Source organism: Rana temporaria, chromosome 5 (assembly GCF_905171775.1).
Source record: "Rana temporaria chromosome 5, aRanTem1.1, whole genome shotgun sequence".
NCBI classification, from domain to species: domain Eukaryota; kingdom Metazoa; phylum Chordata; class Amphibia; order Anura; family Ranidae; genus Rana; species Rana temporaria.
In genome coordinates, this window is record NC_053493.1 from 185,562,616 (window position 1) to 185,585,153 (window position 22,538).

General features: G+C 45.6%; 1 protein-coding gene across 2 annotated transcripts in view; it reads left to right on the forward strand.

Annotated features, from left to right (window-relative positions):
• LOC120940524 (polypeptide N-acetylgalactosaminyltransferase 4-like) overlaps positions 1-22,538 on the forward strand; it is a 401,853-nt gene that overhangs the window by 147,130 nt on the left and 232,185 nt on the right. For both annotated transcript variants that reach the window (XM_040353444.1, XM_040353443.1), the window contains exons 5-6: positions 2,223-2,408; positions 19,753-19,870. In XM_040353444.1, the coding sequence (XP_040209378.1) occupies positions 2,223-2,408; positions 19,753-19,870 (304 nt within the window). The remainder of the gene's footprint in view (positions 1-2,222; positions 2,409-19,752; positions 19,871-22,538) is intronic.

Below are 22,538 nucleotides of genomic sequence, written 5' to 3' on the forward strand. Positions count from 1 at the left end.
GGAATAACTTTAGGCCTGACGTACGACTTGCGCGCACCGGGCGTAGCCTGCGTCGGGCGCACTTGAATGCGTGAATCGGCGTATCTCCCTCATTTGCATATTTTAATAGGAAATCAATGTGAGCGCAAGATGCGTTGAGCGTAAATATGCGCCCGCGATACGCCGGCGTAGGAAAGTTACGTCGGTCGGAGGAAGCCTATTTCCAGGCGTATCTTGTTCTCTGGGTACTGAACATAAATGCGCCGGCGCATATTTACACTTAGGCAGCGCATATTTACACTTAGGCCGCGCATCTGTAGATACGCCGGTGTAAGTCTTTCTGAATCTAGCTAAGGGTGTCAGATAGCTAAGATAAAGTGGGAACAGGACGTGGGGCCTATCGAAGACGCAGAGTGGAGCGAAATTCTTGAGGGGGTCAAGACAGCCTCCCCCAAACTCTCGGACAGACTGACGCAACTGTATATCATTAGTAACAAAGAAAAAGATTATTGCGCATACCCAAAAAGAACTAAAGTGCATACATCAGCTGTGTCTCAAGGATGTCATACAACATCAAGCATATATAGAAGAAAAAGGAGTCGCGCTACAAATATTGTGATATAAACAAACACCGGTGAGTGTCAGTTGAACAATAAATTAATGGTTAAAATTACTATACTATCAGAGAAAATAATAATAATGATACATCATGATTTAACCATAGTGAAATACAGTGGAAAAACAGAGCCAAAGGATTAAGAACAAAGTCCCAAAGTGTGGCGATGACAATCTCAGGTGCCAGTTGTATCCTTAACACAGTGATCAGTGCAAGCAGGAGACCTCCACCAACGGGTAATACTGACTCTTACCACAGTTCAGAAAAATAACAGCATGAATCACATCCACATCAAGGGCCAGAAACGGTCTATCATCTAATACTGATGTTTCAATGGTGGAACTTCTCATTCAGAATCGGCCGTCACACAGCACCAGAACATATAAGGAAAGCCAGGGAGAGTACATAGCGTAATACTGCATACATTTTATTCCACAAAAAGGCAGTAAAATGCGTACTTACATCACTTCTTAAAAAACGAGCATATAGCGGGCATAAAGACAATCAAAAACGACACAGCCGGCCGGCCTGTGTATAGGCGTGCGCCCGGAGTATCCGAGTCCTCACACGTGCAAACGCGGTGACGTCAGGGCGTCTCCTCCCGACGTTTCGTCTCGATAGGGACTTGTTCATGGGATATCATTCACCGAGCATATCTTACACCCGCGAGGTTGGCAAAGTTTCAACCTACGAGAAGCCCCATGTGCAAATTAAATACAGGCTCATTTTATCATCTGTTGTGGCACTGTCCGGACATTCAGGCATTCTGGCTTCAAGTGACACAATTCATGAATGACAACATGGGATACCCGGTTGGTATGGACCCAAAACTGTGTCTTTTGGGTCCAATACCTGATATAGAAGTGGATAAATGTCAGGCTATTTTCATCTATGAGACATTATTCTTGGCTAGGAAAGTAGTGGCTAAGGCCTGGATGCAGGCGAGAGCCCCATCACTGAGGGATTGGAAAAGGGAGATAAATGCCACCCTGCCGTATAGAAAGCTGATTTATCTCCATAGGGGACGACCACAGAAATTCTCCAGTGTATGGGACAGGTGGTTGGAGGACAATGAAACCTGCACAGTATGAGTCAAGTGGACGGTGGCCTGCGGCTGCAGGTGGGGTGGAGGGCAGGAGTTCTATTAAGATGGTATGAGTAAACAGGTTAACGCTTGCTTTCTGTGCAATGTTGGGCTGTGTTGATGTATCCTTGATGTACTTTTCTTATCCTATATTTTTTGTTTTCCTCCCGTAAAAGACATCAATGAAGGTTATGGTATACCCATACATACTTGAGAGTGTACAAGTCGAAGTTCTGGACTGGTTTATGTTGTAAGAATGTAACAAGTATCTTTTGACTAGATGGACGCTGTTGGTCCATTGAAATGTATATGCGTGTACCTTATTGACATCTCAATAAACTTGGATTTTCTGGTAAAAAAATTATGACTATTATCAGCATATATATTATGCGCTGCTGCTTTTTCCTTGAGCAAACCTTTATTGTGCTCAAATGACAAATTGAAAAAGTTCACAATTAGAATGGTAACTTTATCCTGTCTTGTCTCAAATGAAGAATGTGATGATCAATCTCACTGAATAATTTCTTAATTTCTGTCTTTTAGAATTGGGGAGAATGAAACCGCAGTTGTCTGTCCTGTGATTGATACCATTGACTGGAATACCTTTGAGTTTTACATGCAGACAGGGGAACCAATGATTGGAGGATTTGACTGGCGGCTTACTTTTCAGTGGCATGCTGTGCCAGAGCAGGAGCGCCAGAGAAGGAAATCTAGGATAGATCCTATAAGGTAATATTTTGGAACCATTAGTAACATCAACCTAAACTAAGGCTCGCTAGCTAAACATACAGTAAGTCAATATGACGATTATTAAAAAAAAATTTAATGAAAGGAACAGCAACTGTCTTCTGTGACTTTTTATTTTTTTTATTTTTTTGATAGGAGTAAAACGGCACATCTGTGTCTCTTGCTCAGTAATTATAAAATTTGTGAGCAGCTGCTATCCTAATACCAAATATTTTAAATCATCTAAAACAAAATAATAAATCACTTCTGATCAATTGCAAAAATGCTTTGGGTGGTTTGAATTGATAGAGCAGGGAAAGGTTAAAATATCTGTCAGGATTTAAAAATGTGATTTATGGGCATACTGGGGAATTTGTCATTTAATTGTCCGTTTATAAAGGACAGCAATCATGTGACTGGCCTTTCCTCCAATTGCAAAATTCAGTAAGCTGAGAGAACTCTGACACAGGCTTCATGCCTTGGCCTACATAAAGGACCATAAAATGCAGGCCACTGTGTGGCGCAACTTTGCAATGCAGATTTATACTGACATCCACTCTGTTTTAAATGGACCCCAAAACAATGAAGAAGCGTTAGAACCTCTGACAAGGATTATATTCCTGTCCATGCCTTCCTGTGACTACAGTAAAATCTGTACTTTTCCCAAACCATTTTTGTATTCTGCAGGTGGCATTAGCAACACTAAATCTGCACTGCAGGCATAGCCTTCCCCACCCCCGAACTACTTACTGGGTTAGTTTGATTTTTTTTTTAATCGAAATACCTTAACCACTTGCTGACAGCTGGACATCTAAAGACATCCTGGGATTTGGGGTGGTATATCTGAATGATGCCTGCAGCTACAGGCATCATTCAGATATTGCCATTTTCAGCCGGCGATTTCCTACACCATAAGAATGATAATAGCGGCCGATCAGCCGCTTGATCATTCTTACGAGTGGCGAGAGGGGACGTCCCCCCCCCCCTCCCGCCACCCTCCGGTGCTTCTACCAACTCACCGATGCGATTGGTGAGTGGGAGAAGGGATCCGCCGGCCTCAGACCAGATGGTCGCCGGAGTCTATATGATTGCTACGCCCAGCCTCTGCATTAAAAAAGAAACGGCGCCACCTTGGCTGGGAAGCCCGTGATTTTTTTTATTTTAGGCTTCCCAGCCTAGAGGTGAGATATGGGTTCTTGACCCCATATATCACTGTAAAGGGGTCCTGTCATGCCATATTCCTATTACAAGGGATGTTTTCATTCCTTGTAATAGGAATAAAAGTGATCAAAAACATATATATTTTTTTTTTAAATGTCAAATACATTTTTTTAAACGTAAAATTAACAACAAAAAAAAGCAAACGCATACGTAAGTCTTGCCCACATAGGGAAACACTGTTGAAACCACACATGTGAGATGTCACTGCGAACGTTAGAGCGAGAGCAAGAATTTTAGCCCTAGACCTCCTGTAACTCAAAACATACAACCAGTAAAAAAAAATTAATCATCGCCTATAGGGATTTTGAAGTACTGAAGTTTGGCGCCATTCCACGAGCATGTGCAATTTTGAAGCGTGACATGTTGGGCATCTATTTACTCTGTGCAACTTCATCTTTCACATTATGCAAAAAAATTGGGCTAAGTTTACTGTTTTATTTTTTTTAAAGCATTAAACCCCCCAAAAAAGTGTTTGAAAAATTGCTGTGCAAATACCGTGCGAGATAAAAGTTGTAATGGCCGACATTGTATTCTCTAGGGTCTCTGCTAAAAAAAAACATATAGAAAGTTTGGGGGTTGTATGTAATTTGGTAGCAAAACAATGATGATTTTAACATGTAGGAGAGAAATGTAATGCCGCGTACACACTACGTTTTTTCCAACTTCATAATTAAAACGACGTTGCCCACACGCGATGCTCTAGCAAAGCGCGGTGACGTACAACATGTACGACGGCACTATAAAGGGGAAGTTCCATGGTTTAAAACGTTGTTAAAAAATGGAGCATGTTGGAATTTTTTTTTGGTCGTTTTTTAGAACCCAAAAAATGATGTGAAGCCCACACACGATCGTTTTAAATGACATTTTTTAAAAACGTTTTTCTTTCTCGTACATCACGGGACACAGAGCGGCATATTCATTACTATGTGGGTTATATGGAGTACCTTCAGGTGATGGACACTGGCAATCTCAAACAGGAAGTGCCCCTCCCTATATAACCCCCTCCCATAGGAGGAGTACCTCAGTTTTTTCGCCAGTGTCTTAGGTGTTGGTCATGGTTTAGCTTACCTCCACATCCTTGGGATTAAGGTGGGCTAACCGGTTCTGTCCAAAGGCCTCAGTGCTAAAGTGGTCAGCAACCGGACCCCAAACCATTGGGGTGTAGCCCATAATGCTTTCTGTTCAGAGAGCTGGACCCTGGGCCCAGAACTTGGAAACCTTTGGGGGCCTAATGTTTCTGTTGCCAGGGTGCTATATGGGCCCAGGACAGTGGCTCCTTCATAGGAACCCAGGGCCTGAAGGTCTAGACGCCACCCACGGAGATGGGGGAAGATTGGACCTCTTGCTGTGCAAAAGTCCTGCGGCATGGAGCAGGTAAGTATTGGGGGAGCTTGCGGAACTTGGTTCTTAGCAGGTTCCCTACAGGGGGTGCACAGGGGGACAGGCCTGGGTATGCTCTGCATTGGCAAGGAATCACTATGTCTATGATAGAGACAGGATGATTCAATCTTTTTTCCCCAGTAATATGTGACCTCCCTGGTAAGTGTTGTTTAGCTGCTGGCGCTAGGTGTGGGATCTCTGTAAGAGGGGAGTCTTTTTCCCATGCTAAAAGGAGGTCTGTGACCTACCTAAAGGGCTTACCTGCCTTGGTGCCTGCGCTGCTCCGTCCTCCTCCATGTGCGCGCGCGTGCCCGAGATATAAACGATTTTCGCGCCGTTTCCGTGGTGGGGGCGCGTCCCGGTGGGCGGCGAATCACAAATAAAGGAAGTGGAGGTCCTTCCATTAGCTGCCAAGAGCTCAGTGTCATCCTGAGCTAGAGGAGAGGAGGACACAGAGCGGAGCACGCCGAGGACACCCGGTGGCGAAAGGAAGAATTGCATTTTTTTCTAAAGACTGTCAAACCTACAGATAGGTTTTCTTTTCCTTTTTTCAGCAGATGGCTATTGGCAATACTTAGTGGGAGACAGAGTGGTTTCTTTTCCTCTTCAAAAAAAAAAAAAAAAGAAGAAAAAGAAGGGAAAGAACTGCTGATCTCCCTTCTCAGTTTGGGCGTTAGTCTCTATCGCTCCCAAACCGACAGATCCCCTTAGCTACGTCTGTGGCTGGGTGATAGCAGGTGTACCTCGGTATTGTACCATGCCTTCTGGGTCAGAGGGTACAAGGGGTGGGGATTCCCCCGCAAAATCCGAGGGCTCAGACACGGCTATGCCGCTGCTCTCCCCACAGGACATATCAGGGCACGCCTTGATGGGACCTGGGGGATCTGGTGCTGGGGCTGATCCAGGTCAGTCCAACCCCGGCTTTGTCACTGAGAGAGTTCTTGCTGTTTCTTTAGGTGAACTAGAGAAAAGAATGGCAAAAAGGATAGCTAAAGCTATATCGGGTAGAAAGCGGACTAGGTCTCCGTCACCCGAGCAAGAACCCTCAGACACAGAAATCCTTTCCCTAGGGGAATTGGATAGACTTGACGCTTTGGACCAGGGTGGTTCAGAGATCGAGGATCTGGATACTGAGGGGTCTGGTTCAGCCTCCCAAGGGGAAAGTTTGTGGGTTCAGGCCTTAACGGACATGGTCCATGAGGCATTTAAGTTACCCATACCAGAACCTCAAGTATCGGCGATTTCAGCTTTAGGCTCTTTAAGAACGCCTCAAAGCAACGCAGTTTTCCCGATCCATCCTCTACTCGAGGAGGTCATGTTTCAGGATTGGATTAAGCCAGATAGTCTTTTTACCACCTAAAAAATTCTCTGTTTTATATCCTATGGAGGAGAAATTCTCCAAAAGATGGGCGCCCCCGGCGGTGGACGCAGCCATCTCCTATGTGAACAAATCTTTAACTTGTCCGGTGGAAAACGTACAGGTGTTTAAGGATCCGGTTGATAAACGCTTGGAAACATTACTGAAAGCCTCCTTTACTTCAGCAGGGGCGATAGTTCAGCCCGCTGTGGCTGCTATTGGAATTACCCAAGCATTATCAGATAAGACTAAGCAAATGCTTAAACTTATCCCTGCCCAGCAGGCAGAGGAATTTTCGGATATACCGAGGGCTATACGCTTTACGGTGGATGCTATCAAAGACTCCATCCAACAGGCATCACGTTTATCCTTATTTCTAATCCATATGAGAAGGCTCTTATGGTTGAAGAGTTGGGAGGCTGAGCCCCCATGCAAAAAGCTCCTGGTAGGGTTTCCCTTCCATGGAGGACGACTCTTCGGAGAAGATCTGGATAGATATATTCAGACTATATCAAGCGGCAAAAGCACTCTCTTGCCAGTCAAGAAGAAAGCCCGAGGGCCCGCGTTTAAGCGCCAGCCCTCCCCGGGACAGGGGCCCTCTAATACCAGACAGTATCGACGGCCTCCTGCAAGATCAGGCTTTAACAATAAGCCACAAGGCCAAGCCACTGGGGGCAAGAAGCAGTGGTACCGCAAGCCTGCGAAGCCAGCCCCCAAGTCGGCCTTATGAAGGGGCGCCCCCACCCACGAGGGTGGGGGGAAGGCTACGTCTCTTTGCAGAAGTTTGGGAGGCCAGCATTCCCGACTGCTGGGTACGGTCTTCCGTGGCCACGGGCTACAAACTAGAATTTTCAGAATTCCCTCCTCCTCATTACCAGGAGTCGAGTACCAGGCGACCCGGTGAAGGGAGCCGCGTTGATGGCGGCCTTGAATCATCTGCTGTGCCAGAAGGTGATAGTAGAAGTACCAGTCCAGGAACAGGGCTTGGGGTTCTACTCCAACCTGTTTATCATCCCAAAGCCCAACGGCGATGTCAGGCCAATTTTGGACTTAAAGGGAGTAAATGCGTACCTAAAGGTCCGCTCATTCCGGATGGAAACTATTCGGTCAGCTGTCGCCGTGCTCCAGAAGGACGACTTCATGGCGTCCATAGACATAAAGGATGCTTACCTTCATGTGCCAATTTTTCAGCCACATCAGGTATTTCTACGCTTCTCGGTGGCTCAGCGTCATTTCCAATTTGTGGCGCTCCCCTTCGGGTTGGCTACGGCCCCCCGGGTATTCACGAAGGTCCTAGCCCCAATCCTAGCCAATCTAAGGACCCAAGGGGTCACGGTCCTAGCTTACCTGGACGACCTCTTGGTCGTAGACCACTCGTTTCCTGGCCTGGAACGAGCAGTCGCCCTCACGGTTCAGTACCTCGAGAGGTTCGGCTGGGTCCTAAATCGAGACAAATCAGCATTTCGGCCCACAAGGCAGCTGGAATATCTCGGCATGAGATTGGATACAGAACAACAGAAGGTGTTCCTACCTCTATTAAAGGTCAAGGCCATCAAAGAGCTAATACAAATAGTTCTGAGCAAGAGAAAGCCAACTGTTCGCCTATGTATGCGGCTACTAGGCAAGATGGTGGCCACCTTCGAGGCGGTACCGTATGCTCAGAGCCACACTCGCATCCTGCAGGCAGCCATCCTGTCAGCATGGAGCAAGAGGCCTCAGGCCTTGGAGATTCCTTTGCCACTCTCACCAAGAGTCCGGCAAAGTCTATCTTGGTGGTTAAACCCTCAGAATCTCCTGAAGGGAAAGACGTTCAGTCCTGTGACCTGGAAGATAGTAACCACAGACGCCAGCCTGATCGGCTGGGGAGCAATTTTGGATGGTTGCACTCGCCAGGGCACTTGGGCAGCGGCAGAGAAGCAGTTGCCCATCAATATCTTGGAGCTCAGAGCTGCCCGACTAGCCCTCAGGGCTTGGACGTCCAAACTGCAGGGGTTCCCGGTGAGAATACAATCGGACAATGCCACGGCGGTGGCATACATAAATCACCAAGGGGGAACCCTTGGCATCAGTTCAAACTTCTTTATGCATTTCCCCCGCTCCAGTTACTACCCCGCCTGCTGCGCAGGATCAGGGTGGAGCACATACCAGTCATCCTGGTAGCTCCAGCATGGCCCAGAAGGGCATGGTATTCACTAATCCTGAAGATGGTAGTGGGAGACCCTTGGACTCTTCCTCTACGGCCAGACCTGCTATCGCAAGGTCCGATCCTCCACCCTGCATTACGGCATCTAAATTTGACGGCCTGGAAGCTGAATCCCTGATTCTCAGGGGTAGAGGTCTGTCTCAGAAAGTAATCTCTACCCTAATCAGAGCCAGGAAACCGGTCTCTAGGGTGATTTATTACAGGGTCTGGAAGGCCTATGTAGGCTGGTGTGAGTCCAAGCGATGGCTTTCTCGCAAATTTACCATCGATAGAGTATTAAGTTTTCTCCAGCTAGGAGTGGATAAAGGACTGGCATTAAGCACAATCAAAGGACAGATTTCAGCTTTGTCAGTGTGGTTTCAGCGGCCGCTGGCCACCCACTCGCTAGTTAAGACCTTCCTTCAAGGGGTCTTACGTATTAATCCTCCAGTTAAATCCCCGCTTTGTCCGTGGGATTTAAATCTTGTTCTGTCAAGTTTACAGAAACAACCTTTTGAGCCGTTGGCTGAAATTCCTTTGGTTTTACTAACAAGGAAGTTAGTATTTTTGGTCGCCATAGTTTCCGCCAGAAGAGTATCGGAACTGGCAGCCTTATCCTGTAAGGAACCATATCTTATTTTACATAAGGACAAGGTCGTTCTCCGCCCTCATCCTTCCTTCCTACCGAAGGTTATATCCAGTTTTCATCTAAACCAGGATTGGGTATTACCATCCTTCTTCCCTAAACCTACTTCCAGAAAGGAAGGGTTGCTGCATACCTTGGATATTGTCAGGGCCATGAAGGCCTATCTTAAAGCTACAGAGAAGATCCGGAAAACAGATGTGTTGTTCATTTTACCGGATGGGCCCAAGAAGGGGCAGGCAGCTGCAAAATCCACCATCTCGAGATGGATTAAACAGATAATCTCTCAGGCCTACGGCTTGAAGGGGTTGCCTCCTCCGTTATCATTAAAGGCTCATTCTACTAGGGCCATGGGCGCCTCCTGGGCAGCACACCACCAGATCTCTATGGCTCAAGTTTGCAAGGCGGCAACCTGGTCTTCTGTCCACACGTTTACAAAATTCTACCAGTTGGACATAAGAAGGAATACTGATACAGCCTTTGGGCAGGCAGTGCTGCAGGCTGCAGTTTGAGACCCTCGGATTCCGGGGGCTCCCTTTTGAGTTAAATTTAAAATTTAAAATTATTTTTTCTCAACTAAGTTGGATTTATTATGATTTAAGTATATCTCTAAATTAAATCCTTTTGTCTTGGGAAGATGTTCTCCCTCCCCTCATTGTAAGCATTGCTTTGGGACATCCCACATAGTAATGAATATGCCGCTCTGTGTCCCGTGATGTACGAGAAAGAAAAAGGGATTTTTAATACAGCTTACCTGTAAAATCCTTTTCTTGGAGTACATCACGGGGCACAGAGCTCCCACTCCTCTTATGGGGACCATTTTGGGAGGCATACTGCTTGCTACAAAACTGAGGTACTCCTCCTATGGGAGGGGGTTATATAGGGAGGGGCACTTCCTGTTTGAGATTGCCAGTGTCCATCACCTGAAGGTACTCCATATAACCCACATAGTAATGAATATGCCGCTCTGTGTCCCGTGATGTACTCCAAGAAAAGGATTTTACAGGTAAGCTGTATTAAAAATCCCTTTTTTACAAGCCGAAAAACGATCGTGTGTACGCGGCATCAGAATTGGCCTGGTTGGTAATTCAATAATTATAATATATAACATGCATTATGTTTAAAAAGTGTGGGGGGCTTTTTGGTACTTCGCTGGACGACATTATTAAGGATGTCACTGGAGGTAAGAGCACACTTCTCTCTCAGTCCACTAAGGGGAAGGAGCCACGCGTAAGTCGGGGGCCCTCCTTTCCCGCGCAAAGGCAGTATTTTCGTCAGTCAGGGTCCGCTGGCAGGTCCTCCCAAGCAGACAAGGGTCCAGCAAGGGAACAGAAGCGTCCTTGGGTGCGCAAGCCAAACAAGCCTGCTACCGCATTAAGTTTTGCCCCCGCCCGACTCATGGGTGGGGGGACGGCTTCGCGGGTTTGCAGCTCGAGGGACCTCCCTGCTCTCCGACTGGTGGGTCTGCGAGATGGTCACTTCGGGGTACAAGATGGGGTTTCTTTCCTGTCCACCAAACAGATTATTTCCCTCAAATCTTCCTCTCCTTCCGGCTCGTCAGTCTGCCATAATGGGGGCAGTACAAGATTTGCTGAGGTGCGGGGTAATTTTACCTGTGCCACTAAAGGAAAGGTTTCAGGGATTCTACTCAAATCTGTTTGTGGTCCCGAAGAAGGACTAAGTCTGTCCTATGGAGATAAAAAGGAAGTTACCGCGCTAATAAACAGTCAAAAATTACTAACAGAGCTGCAACAACACAGTGTCATACATACACAGTATAAATGGAGAAAAGGGAAAAGATGTTGCGCTAATAATTAACTAAATCTAAACAATAATTGATAAGATAAAAAAATTGAAACCAGTAGACCCAAATTAATGGGAAGTCTGTCCTATCTTGGACCTCAAGGCCCTCAATACCCTTGTAAAAGTTTGAAAGTTCCAGATGGAATCAATTTGTTCGGTGGTTACTGCACTCCATCCGGGGGATTTTCTGGCGTCCTTGGACATTAAGGACGCATACATGCATGTCCCCATCTGCACCAGAGATTTCTGCGATTTGCGATCGGCAAATACCACTATCAATTTGTGGCTCTTCCCTTTGGCCTAGCTTCAGCACCGAGAGTTTTCACCAAGGTGCTCGCCCCGATTCTGGCTTTGCTGCAACAGCGAGACATTGCTATTGTGGGATACTTGGACAATCTTCTTCTGAAAGCCACTTCTGGCTCAGAATTAGTGGAGGACGTGTCTATAGCCAGTCGGACCCTCCGGGAATTTGGTTGGGTGTTGAACATTCAGAACTCTGTGTTCTTCTCAGCGTCTGGAGTACCTAGGGTTAATTCTGGACTCCTCGGAGGCAAGAGTCTTCCTTCCTTTGGAAAAGTTGCAGACACTCCAGACTGCGGTGAAGTTGTTAACATCCCGTAAATGGGCCTCTCTCTGTTTTTGTAGGCTTTGCATGAGTGCGTGCGTGCGGGTTGGGGGGCCTCCATGTCCATTTTGCTTGGGGGCCCCCAAATTCTTTCAAACGGCCCTATTTTTGAATGATCTGTATACCACATATACATGATAAACTGCACAGTTTCTCCAGTGCTGAGAGTTCAGGAACAAGGAGATTTCCACTGCAGCACTTATGCCGCGTACACACGAACGTTTTTAATGTCCTTGAAAAAACGTTTTTCTCGACGTGATTCTTGTCAAGCCTGCCGTGAAAAAAAAATGCTGGAGCAAAGCGCGGTGACGTACAACACGTATGCTGGCACTATAAAGGGGAAGTTCCATTCAGATGGCGCCACCCTTTGGGCTGCTTTTGCTGATTTTGTGTTAGTAAAAGTTTCATGAGAGACGATTTGCGCTTTTCAGTCTTCGTGCTTTTCAGTCTGTTACAGCGTGACGAATGTGCTATATCCATTACAAATGCTAGTTTTACCAGAACAAGTGCACCATCTCATAACTTGCTTCTGAGCATGCGCGTTTTTCCCCGTCAAAGCCTACACACGCACATTTTTCACGACGTGAAAAACGACGCATTTAGAGCATGTTCTGAATTTTTAATGCCCATTTTTCACGTCGAGAAAAATGCTCTGGAGCCTACACACGATCGTTTTTAATGACATTTTAAGAAAAATGCATTTTTCACGTCATGGAAAACGGTTGTGTGTACACGGCATTACAAAACAAAATCAGCATTTTTTTCCCCAACACCTTACAAGCCACCTTGAGCCAATGATTTGGTTTGGAAAGGGCTCTTAGAAAAAAAAAAATGTTGTTATTATTTTTTTCTTGGTGCCTTGACATTGAGCCTAATCCGTGCAACTAAACTAGTGTGAACAGGCCCTTTTACACATGTACTTGTGTAACATTAAGGCCCCGTACAGACGACCGAACATGTCTGCTGAAACTGGTCCGCGGACCAGTTTCAGCAGACATGTTCGGTCGTGTGTAGGCCCGAGCGGGCAGGATTCCAGCAAACATTTGCCCGCCTGGCCTTTTCCCAGCGGGCAAATATTTCCGGACTTGTTTTAAAACAGCCCGCTGGAATCCTGTCCCCTCGGACATGTTCGGTCGTCTGTACAGACCTACCGTACATGTCCGAGCGCCCGCCATCCCTCGCATGCGTCGAATGACTTCGACGCATGCGTGGAAGCATTTAACTGGCAGGGCCGCCTACGTCGCCGTGTCATCGTCGCGGCGACGGCGCGGACACGCCCCGCGTATTTACGCGCGGATTTCTGTATGATGGTGAGTACAGCCACCATACAGAAATCCCTGGGCATACATGTACGGTGAAAACGGTCCGGCGGACCGGTTTCATCGTACATGTATGCTCGTCTGTACGCGGCATTACAGGCTAATTATAGTTACGTTTTTTGTGGTGTTAAAATTATTCTGAAAGCCACCCTTCCAGTTTTAGTGGTTTTATTGCCAAATGCTGAGTGCAAACAATTACGTTCAGGCTATTTGCTCGTAGAGATATGCCACTCCTAGATGCAGTGGAGGAAACTTATAGGCTAGAAGAGCTTAAGGAAAGTCTATCAGAGACAAACAACGACTTTAAGTAAAAATGGGAAAAATGGAAGGAGTACAAAAAAACAGGGAGCTATGCAGAGAGTTTAAGAGTGCGCTAATTCTTTGGATTCTGAGAATATGGGGTATAATGGGCCCCGAAACAAAGCCCGATCGTGGTGACTGTTATTTTCAAATCATACGCATTTTTTTTTTTTTTGGTAAAATTTCATAGACATTTTAGCGATGGAAAAAGATAAGATCCCTGGGCGCCACGAGGGGGGGGGAGGAGGGGGGGGGGGTTTTGCTTTATATGGTAGTGAAGTGTCGATACCCTAGAGGGGATGTAAAATAATAGAAGAGCATGGATAAGATCCTAGCCCCTTGCCGGATGCCGACACATACTTATTGTATGTGAAAATATTGTACAAGGGGGGGGGGGGAATCAAATCTCTTTTGAAGCTTATTGGAAGTTACGGCTACTTTTGCCCTACTTTGGCTATATAAAAATACCACGCATGATGCAAACCGCAAATAAGAGACGTAAGAAGCATCGAATCATGAGCTGGTCTCTAGAATTTGGTAAAAGCTGAGGTGGAAAAAAAAAAAAAAAAGATATGCCACTCCTTTACAAGGATTTTCTTAACATTATTTTAGTACTACAATGTTTGGTGAGCAATGACTCATTAGGTTAATTCTACAGTCATTGTGGTCTTTACTGTAATTTATAATCCCCCCCCCCCCCTAATCACCTTTAAATCTAGTTTGCTCAGTGTCAAAAATCCAGAGAATGAGTTGGTAAAAAAATAACATCCAGTCTTCCTTGCTTTCATATTTAGGTGCTATGCACATGCACACTAGGAGGCTGAAAAAATTGCAGAACCTCTGGCAGAAAAAAGCGGCAGAAAAACACTCCGGGCTAGATTCAGGTAGCCGGGCGCATTGTTACGGCGGCGTAGCGTATTGTATTTACGCTTACGCCACCGTAAATCAGAGAGGCAAGTGCTGTATTCACAAAGCACTTGCCTCCTAAGTTACGGCGGCGTAGCGTAAATGGGGCCAGGGTAAGTGCGCCTAATTCAAATGAGTATGAGGGGGCGTGCTTTATGTAAATGGGTGGTGACCCGACGTGATTGACGTTTTTTACGAACGGCGCATGCGCCGTCCGTGTACATAGCCCAGTGTGCATTGCTCCAAAGTACGCCGCAAGGACGTATTGGTTTCGACGTGAACGTAAATTACGTCCAGCCCTATTCGCGAACGACTTACGCAAACAACGTAAAAAATTCAACGACGTCCATACTTAACATTGGTTACGCCTCATAGAAGCAGGAGCAACGTTACGCCGGTAAAGCCTTACGCAAACTAAGTAAAAAAATTCCGCCGGGCGCACGTACGTTTGTGAATCGGCGTATCTAGGTCATTTGCATATTCTACGCCGAAAACGACGGAAGCGCGACCTAGCGGCCAGCGTAAATATGCGAGTGAAGAGTGCAAGTGAAGGCCTAAAGATGCACTGCCGGTGCTAAGTGAATGCACAAAGTGATTGAAGGTGACTTGATATAGGAGCTAAATGTACCACTTGTAGAATGAAAAAAACACCAAAATGGGTGAGAGTGGTGTTTGGAATAGTAAAGCAACTATTTTAATAAAACGGGGGTGAGCCGTTTTAAAGTGTAAATACAATTATCTCTAAACGTGAACTGTAGTTCAAACAAAGATGAAAACAGCGCTAATGAGTAGATATGTCACGCCTGACGCGTTTCGTCACTTCCGACTTCAACAGAGGGCGTGGCTACACAACGCAGTCACTCTCCCTTTGTACTCTGACAAGCAAAGGCTATTGGTCGGAACCACCCGCTCGTCAGTCGTGATTGGCGCTTCTCAGACCGGGTGGGCGGGGTGCCTTCAGCCTTGCTGTGTGGAGTTTAGCAAAGGGGAAAGATGAAATGGATCAGTAGAGGGCTACTGCTATTTAATATGGACAAAAGACAAAATGTAAAAAACAATTTATAAATAATAAATATTGTTTTTTACATTTTGTCTTTTGTCCATATTAAATAGCAGTAGCCCTCTACTGATCCGTTTCATCTTTCCCCTTTGCTAAACTCCACACAGCAAGGCTGAAGGCACCCCGCCCACCCGGTCTGAGAAGCGCCAATCACGACTGACGAGCGGGTGGTTCCGACCAATAGCCTTTGCTTGTCAGAGTACAAAGGGAGAGTGACTGCGTTGTGTAGCCACGCCCTCTGTTGAAGTCGGAAGTGACGAAACGCGTCAGGGCGTGGCTACAACGACGATACACACGGAAGCAGCTTGCGTTCCACCGCGCTCCACAGATCTCCTATCGCAGCCCAGCACCAGATACAGCAACAACTGCACAGAGCGCGCGCGGCCCCAGGAGGTGTCTGACATCAGCGGTGACAGCGGTGAACCCTTTCTGTTTACTTTTGCTTCATTTTCAGTGACATATTGTACGGGCATACACTAATGGTTTTTATTTTACCTGCTTTCATTTGATTACATTAAGACATCACTGCACTATTATCTGCTTGTTGATTTCTCTTTCATGTGATTTTGCTGAGACGTTTATCACCCATACAATATCTGGAGGAACTGATGGTGCATATGCAGAGTCCTTTCTTTGCCGTGGCAGGTTTGCACCCCTTGAGGGTTACACTAGCCATTTTTGAGGCAATTTTTACTTGAGCTGTTTTTTGGTGCACATACTCAGGTTCTGATCACCTCTTGTGCCATCTGGGTCTACCAGTGCCCTTTTCTGAGTTGACATATCTACTCATTAGCGCTGTTTTCATCTTTGTTTGAACTACAGTTCACGTTTAGAGATAATTGTATTTACAGCGTAAATATGCACCCTAAGATACGACGGTGTAAGAGACTTACGCCAGTCGGATCTTAAGCTAATTTTGGCGTATCTTGCTTTCTGAATACAGAAAGAAGATACGCCGGCGCAGCTTTGCATTTACGCGGCGTATCTATAGATACGCCGACGTAAATCAATGCGAATCTAGCCCTCCATATCTGGCTCATATTTCACAGGAGTGTGGGGCATTTGCTTTTATAAGCGTTTTTCAAAAACATTTCCCTCTGCTCCTAAATGCCACATTTATGCAGTTAGGCACGTCTATGTGCACTTATGTGTGTAAAGCGTTTTTCTACCTGAAAGCTCCTCTCAAAAACACACTTGTGATGGGGTTTTTTCTTTTAGTATGCAAACTCTCCACTTCAAATATGCCTGTTAATGCCAATTTGGCATTATCATAGAGTTGCTTATACCGGCTGAAGAAAAAAATGCCAAAGGCCTGTATGAGCAGCATTTTCTATGCCCAATGTGCATGAGGCCTTAAAGATTAAAATCCCTCTTATGGGAATATTGTGGTGTTTGATTTGTATATTTGTATTTTCTGTATACTGGGTAATTTTTGTATCAATTTGTGCATTTTTTAACTTCAGTCTATGTATCCTTATTTCATTGAAGCAATGACTAAAGTTCCAACAAAACTGGCACTCGAACTAGGGCCATAGGAAACTGTGCAGAAACTCTGGTTTCCGCATTTTATTTTTGAAGAGTGGTGGCTCAATTAGATTACTATGCATGTTTTTTATCTCTCCCCTTTGCAGATGCATTTGTGCTGATCTTGTTTTCATGTAAATAAGTTAGATCGGCTGGAAAAATGTATTGTGACTAATCCATTTGGTCAGCCTAAGGCAGAGGTGCCCAATGTTTTGAGGAGCAAGGACCACTTTAGCAACTTGGTAACCAGTCGCAGGCCACAATGAGTGGAGCAAGAATATGCAGAGCAGACACGGAAACACAGCCCGGTCTGCTCTATGGACCCTCTGATCCAATCCACCCAGAGAGAAGGGGACGGATCACTTCAGTTTTTTTAAGTAGATCAGATTGGAGATAGGCGGGTGTAAACTGACCTATATAGCTGGATTCAGGTAGGGCGGCTTACTTTTGAGGCGGCGTAGTGTATCGCATATACGCTACGCCGCTGTAAGTCAAGAGGCAAGTGCTGTATTCACAAAGCACTTGCCTCCTAAGTTACGGCGGCGTAGCGTCAATGGGCCAGCGTAAGCACGCCTAATTCAAATGAGGATGAGGGGGGTGTGTTTTATGTAAATTACTCATGACATGATTGACGTTTTTTACGAACGGCGCATGCGCCGTCCGTGGACATATCCCAGTGTGCATTGCTCCAAAGTACGCCGCAAGGACGTATTGGTTTCGACGTGAACGTAAATTACGCCCAGCCCCATTCACGGACGACTTATGCAAACGACGTAAATTTTTCAAATTTTGACGCGGGAACGGCGGACATACTTAACATTGACTAGGCCAGCTATTTGTTTGACTAACATTACGCCGGGATTCGCCTTACGTAAACGGCGTATCTTTACTGCGACGGGCAAGCGTACGTTCGTGAATCGGCGTATCTCGCTGATTTATGCATTCTAGGCGTAAATCGGCGTTCACGCCCCTAGCGGCCGGCGGAACTAGACAGCTAAGATACGACGGCGCAGGTTTAAGTGTATCTCAGTTTGAGAATACACTTAAACATAAGACGGGTTAGATTCTGAGTTACGACGGCGTATCTACTGATACGCCGGCGTAACTCTTTGTGAATCTAGCTAATAGAGGTGAATGAAGGGTCCAATTGGGTCCGCCTTAGAAACACAAGTGGACCCGATCGAACCGTCCATGTGAAACGGGCCTGAGAGCCCATACACACTGCAGAAAATCGAATAGTGTGTATGGGGTGTAAAACCCACCGTCAATTACACCGCCTGCCAGACCCGGGGGAAAAAGACGCTCCCGCCATCAGTGGAGGCTGGCTGGCTGGCTGCCTACTGCAGGCTCCGCCGTCTGATATTTCCTATATAGTTAAGGGTGCAGGCCACTTGGCTACATCCCTGGCCCAGCATGCACCAGTCCGTGATGTCACAAGGGGGTGGGCGGCGTGATTGACAGTTGATTTACATTAAGGGACACTATTTTTTTTATTTATTTATCTTTTTTAATAAAAATTGGCAAGCTGTGTGTTTTTATTACCTTGTGACACTTTTTTGGTGAATGGGTAGGGGTACGATGTACCTGTAACTCATTCACATGAGGGGGGGCAGGATCTGAGGGACCCCCTTAAAGGAGGCTACCAGATTCCTTTTAGCCCCCTGCCCGCAGACCACCACAACCACCGGTTGTGAGGATGAGGCTGCAAAGCACCCACTCCCCCTGGTCTTTCAGTGGTGATATCTGAACGATGCCTGCAGATATCATTGAGATATTGTTTTTTCCGCCGGCGATTCCCTTCACCGCAAGAACAGCCACTTGATCGTTCTTGCAGGTAGCGTAGGATTGGTGACCCGAAGAAAGAATCCGCGGACGGCGGAAGTTAGACATAGGGTTTTCTGACTCTGACTTCCGGAGGCAGAAACGTGACATAATGACGTCACGTCCGGGCCTTGCGTAAGTAAACAATGCTGGGGACCTGGCAGGAAAGTATCAGATCGTTCATTTTTTTTTTTTGCTCTGATGCATTCCAGTCTGGAGGAGGGATGTGGGGTCTTATAGACCCCACATCTCTCCAGAAAGGGGACCGATCACGCACCATAAATATTACAAGGGATGTTTACCTTCCTTGTAATAATAAGGAATAATAAGTAGGAATAAAAGTGATCAAAAACAAGGCAAAGTGTAAAAAAATTATTAAGTGCCCCCTTCCCTGCAAGCTCGCACGCAGAAGCGAACGTATATGTGGGTTGCGCCCGCATATGTAAACAATGTTCAAACCACACGTGAGGTATTGCCGCAAATGATAGAGTGAGAGCAACAATTCTAGCACTAGACCTCCTCTGCAACTCTAAAAATGTAACCTGTAAAAAAAAATGTATAACTTCACCTATGGAGATTTTTAAGTACTGAAGTTTGGCGCCATACCACAAGTGTGCGCAATTTTAAAGCGTGACATGTGAGGTATCTACTCTGTGTAACATCTTTAACATTATACAAAAACATTGGGCTAACTTTACTGTTTTCTTTTTTATTCATTAAAGTGTTTAATAATGTTTGGGGGTTCTGAGTAATTTCCTATCAAAAAATTATGATTTTTACATGTAGGAGTGCTGGAATTCGCCTGGTGGGTAAGTGGTTAATGGTCGAGTTTTTTACAATCGGCTGTGAGCTGGGGAAGCCTGCTCACAGCTAATGAGTCGGTTGGACACAGCGGGGTGGCTTCCCGGCCTGCTGCTTTGTCAAAAAAACAGCCTGGTGGTAATTATCGCATGCTTTTTAATACTCTGGTCCATTTGTGAATTGAACTTGAGAGCTTTTTATGCGGTGTTTACCACCACATTTTTTTTTTCTTTTGGCAATCATTTATGCAAATGAGTAACCTGATACACTTTTCGCATGCAGTAAATGTCAGTGAATTTACTCCATTTTGAAGTGTAGCTTAAAAGTTAATATTGAAATCTTCTTTTTTTTTTTTTAAACATGCTTCTGATTATTTACTGTAAAATTAACTATTTTTGATTCTAGATCTCCTACCATGGCTGGTGGATTGTTTGCAGTAAGTAAGAAATATTTTGAATACCTTGGAACTTATGACATGGGAATGGAAGTTTGGGGAGGAGAAAACTTGGAACTTTCATTTAGAGTGAGTATACATTAAATCGTAATGACTATTTACAATGCAAATTGTTTGACTCCTGTGTGCTTTTTCTAGAGATTTCTCCACGCATAAATGGGATAGGGAATCCCCTCCAGGAACAAAATAGAAAGAAGGCTACTAAAATAAAAATACTGCATACAATAGAATATAAAGGGGAGCTGAGGGGGTGTTTAACCTTTTCGCTGCCAGAGCCGTTTTTGTTTTTTTACATTTTTTAGGTCTGAAGATTGCAAAAATATCCAACAAATTATATATTTTATGAAAGCAGACACTCTAGAGAACAATATATAGTTCCAATTTTTTATGTATAGGAACTGCAAAATTTCAGTAAAAAATATGGGCACACAACTGCAATAAATTACCCAATTTTTTGGTAAAATTTAAAAGAGGTTGCACCAAGTAAATGGATACCAAACATGTTAATCCCTAAATTTGCGTGCGCCTGTGAAATGGCGACACACTTCAGTACTCTATAGTTTGTATAAGCGTCACTTTAGGGGGCGCATGCAGGACGGACGTTGCTGAGCAGAGCTCCGTCTGACTAGGCTGGCCAGGCAGAATTCCCGGGGCTAATCCACCAACATCACCTCCAACAACACCCCACCACCCCCGTGGAACACCCCGGTGCATGCCATCCAGCAAAAAAGGGCGAAATCGCCGCATCCAGCACACGCTGACAAACTTTCTCCTCACTGCTGAGAAGATGTCCCAAAATGACGCCGGCCACCATGTGGCCTCCAGCAGCTCCTTGCAAACTCCAGCTCGCCTGCCTACGAACAGCGAGTACTCTCAGCCCCTCTCTAAGGCTGACCTAGATGCAAGTCTGACTGCCATTTATGAGAAATTAGCTGACAAACTAGAGCAGGAGCTTCACAAATCCACCAATGCTTTATCTCAGGAGTTTGTTAGCATAGGAGGCCGCACTGACATACTTAAAACCAAGCATGACAAACTAGCCCTTGCACACAATGATCTCAGGAAGGATTATGAGACCCTTGCTGACAGCTTCTCCTTCATGCAAGCCCACATAGAGGATTTGGACAATAGAAACAGACGCAATAATTTAAGAGTACGCGGTATCCCATAATCAATCACTGATTTACCTCAAGCCATCACAAAGCTCTTTCATGGCCTTGTCCCTGACAAGCCCCTGTTGGCTTTTGCCTGCGACAGATTACACAGAGCCCTAAGACCCAAACCACCACCTGAAAACCCCCCCAGAGATGTCATTATGTGCATGAAAGACTTTGTCACTAAAGAAGACATTATGAGAGCCCCCAGAAACACCCCCGCATAGAATTGGATGGGATTAAACTGCAAATCTACCCTGATATCTCTCCTGCGACTTTGGACCGAAGACACAGAATGAAAGAGGTCACTAATGTCCTCCAAACAGCCAGAATCAAGTATAGATGGGGCTTACCATTTAAATTATCCATAATGCACAATGGTACTACATATACAGTTTACAATGTCATTGAAGGGAAGGAGCTGTTGATTGAACTTGGCCTGCTGGAGCAACAACCATCCCAACGACTTCCTGCCACCCCTAGATCATCACCCATATGGTCTACTCCATCCTCCAGACGTACCCAGAGGGAGCAAAGAAGATGGCAGCAGCACCCTTTCCAGGATCACGCAGCCTGACCAGTTTGATCTGCTGACGCAGAGTATTTCTTTTTTTGGGGGCTAAGCCCCTCATTATCTCCCTTTTTATCCAGCAGGTTCTCTTTTTTTTTTTCTTATTGCTTGGATTCATCATTGGAGAGTTTTTTGGGCAGTTTGTCTGTTTTCTGACACTATTGCAACCTATCTTATGTTGACCTTTATGGTCGCAGCATTGATCATTGACTCTCCCCTGTGGTTTGGTCCTCCCCCTTTTTTTTATATATATTTATTTATTCTTTTATGTCAAATTATTTTTATTTTTTTTATCTTTGCAACAAGACTTGGCATTACGTTGCTTAATACCTATAGCTGACTCTCAGTGCTATATGAGTAGCCTATTTATCTCATGGTTTCCTAACCCCACTACAAGTCCCATGTTTGCCCACCCCCCTCCACTTAGGAGTCTGCAGGCTCTGTACTAACTATGATCACCCTGGGACTTCTCTCTGGACTGCAATTTCCAATGACATTAGAATGAAGTATTTCACGCCCTCCTCCTTGTTCCCTGTGTTCAGGGATGAGGAGAAAATGAGATGAGGAAATATTACCCCCGAACCCCCCCGCCCCCTTTTGTTCATTTTTCCTCCCTCCCTCTTTTTTTTTTCTTTACTTCCTCCCACAGGTTTCAACTCGGTTCTATCTTACTGACTTGGTCACTTCTCTCTATGTTATCTACACTCATAATATACCTTTACGGGTATAATGGTAATATTTGGAGTTTAAAGCGGTGGTTCACCCTTAGAGGGCACTTTTTAGCCTCAGATTCCTGCTCGTTTTTACTAGGGGAATCGGCTATTTGTTTTAAAATATGAGCATTACTTACCCGTTTACGAGATGCATCCTCTCCGTCGCTTCCGGGTATGGGCTGCGGGAATGGGCGTTCCTTCTTGATTGACAGTCTTCCGAGAGGCTTCCGACGGTCGCATCCATCGCGTTACGATTTTCCGAAAGAAGCCGAACGTCGGTGCGCAGGCGCAGTATAGAG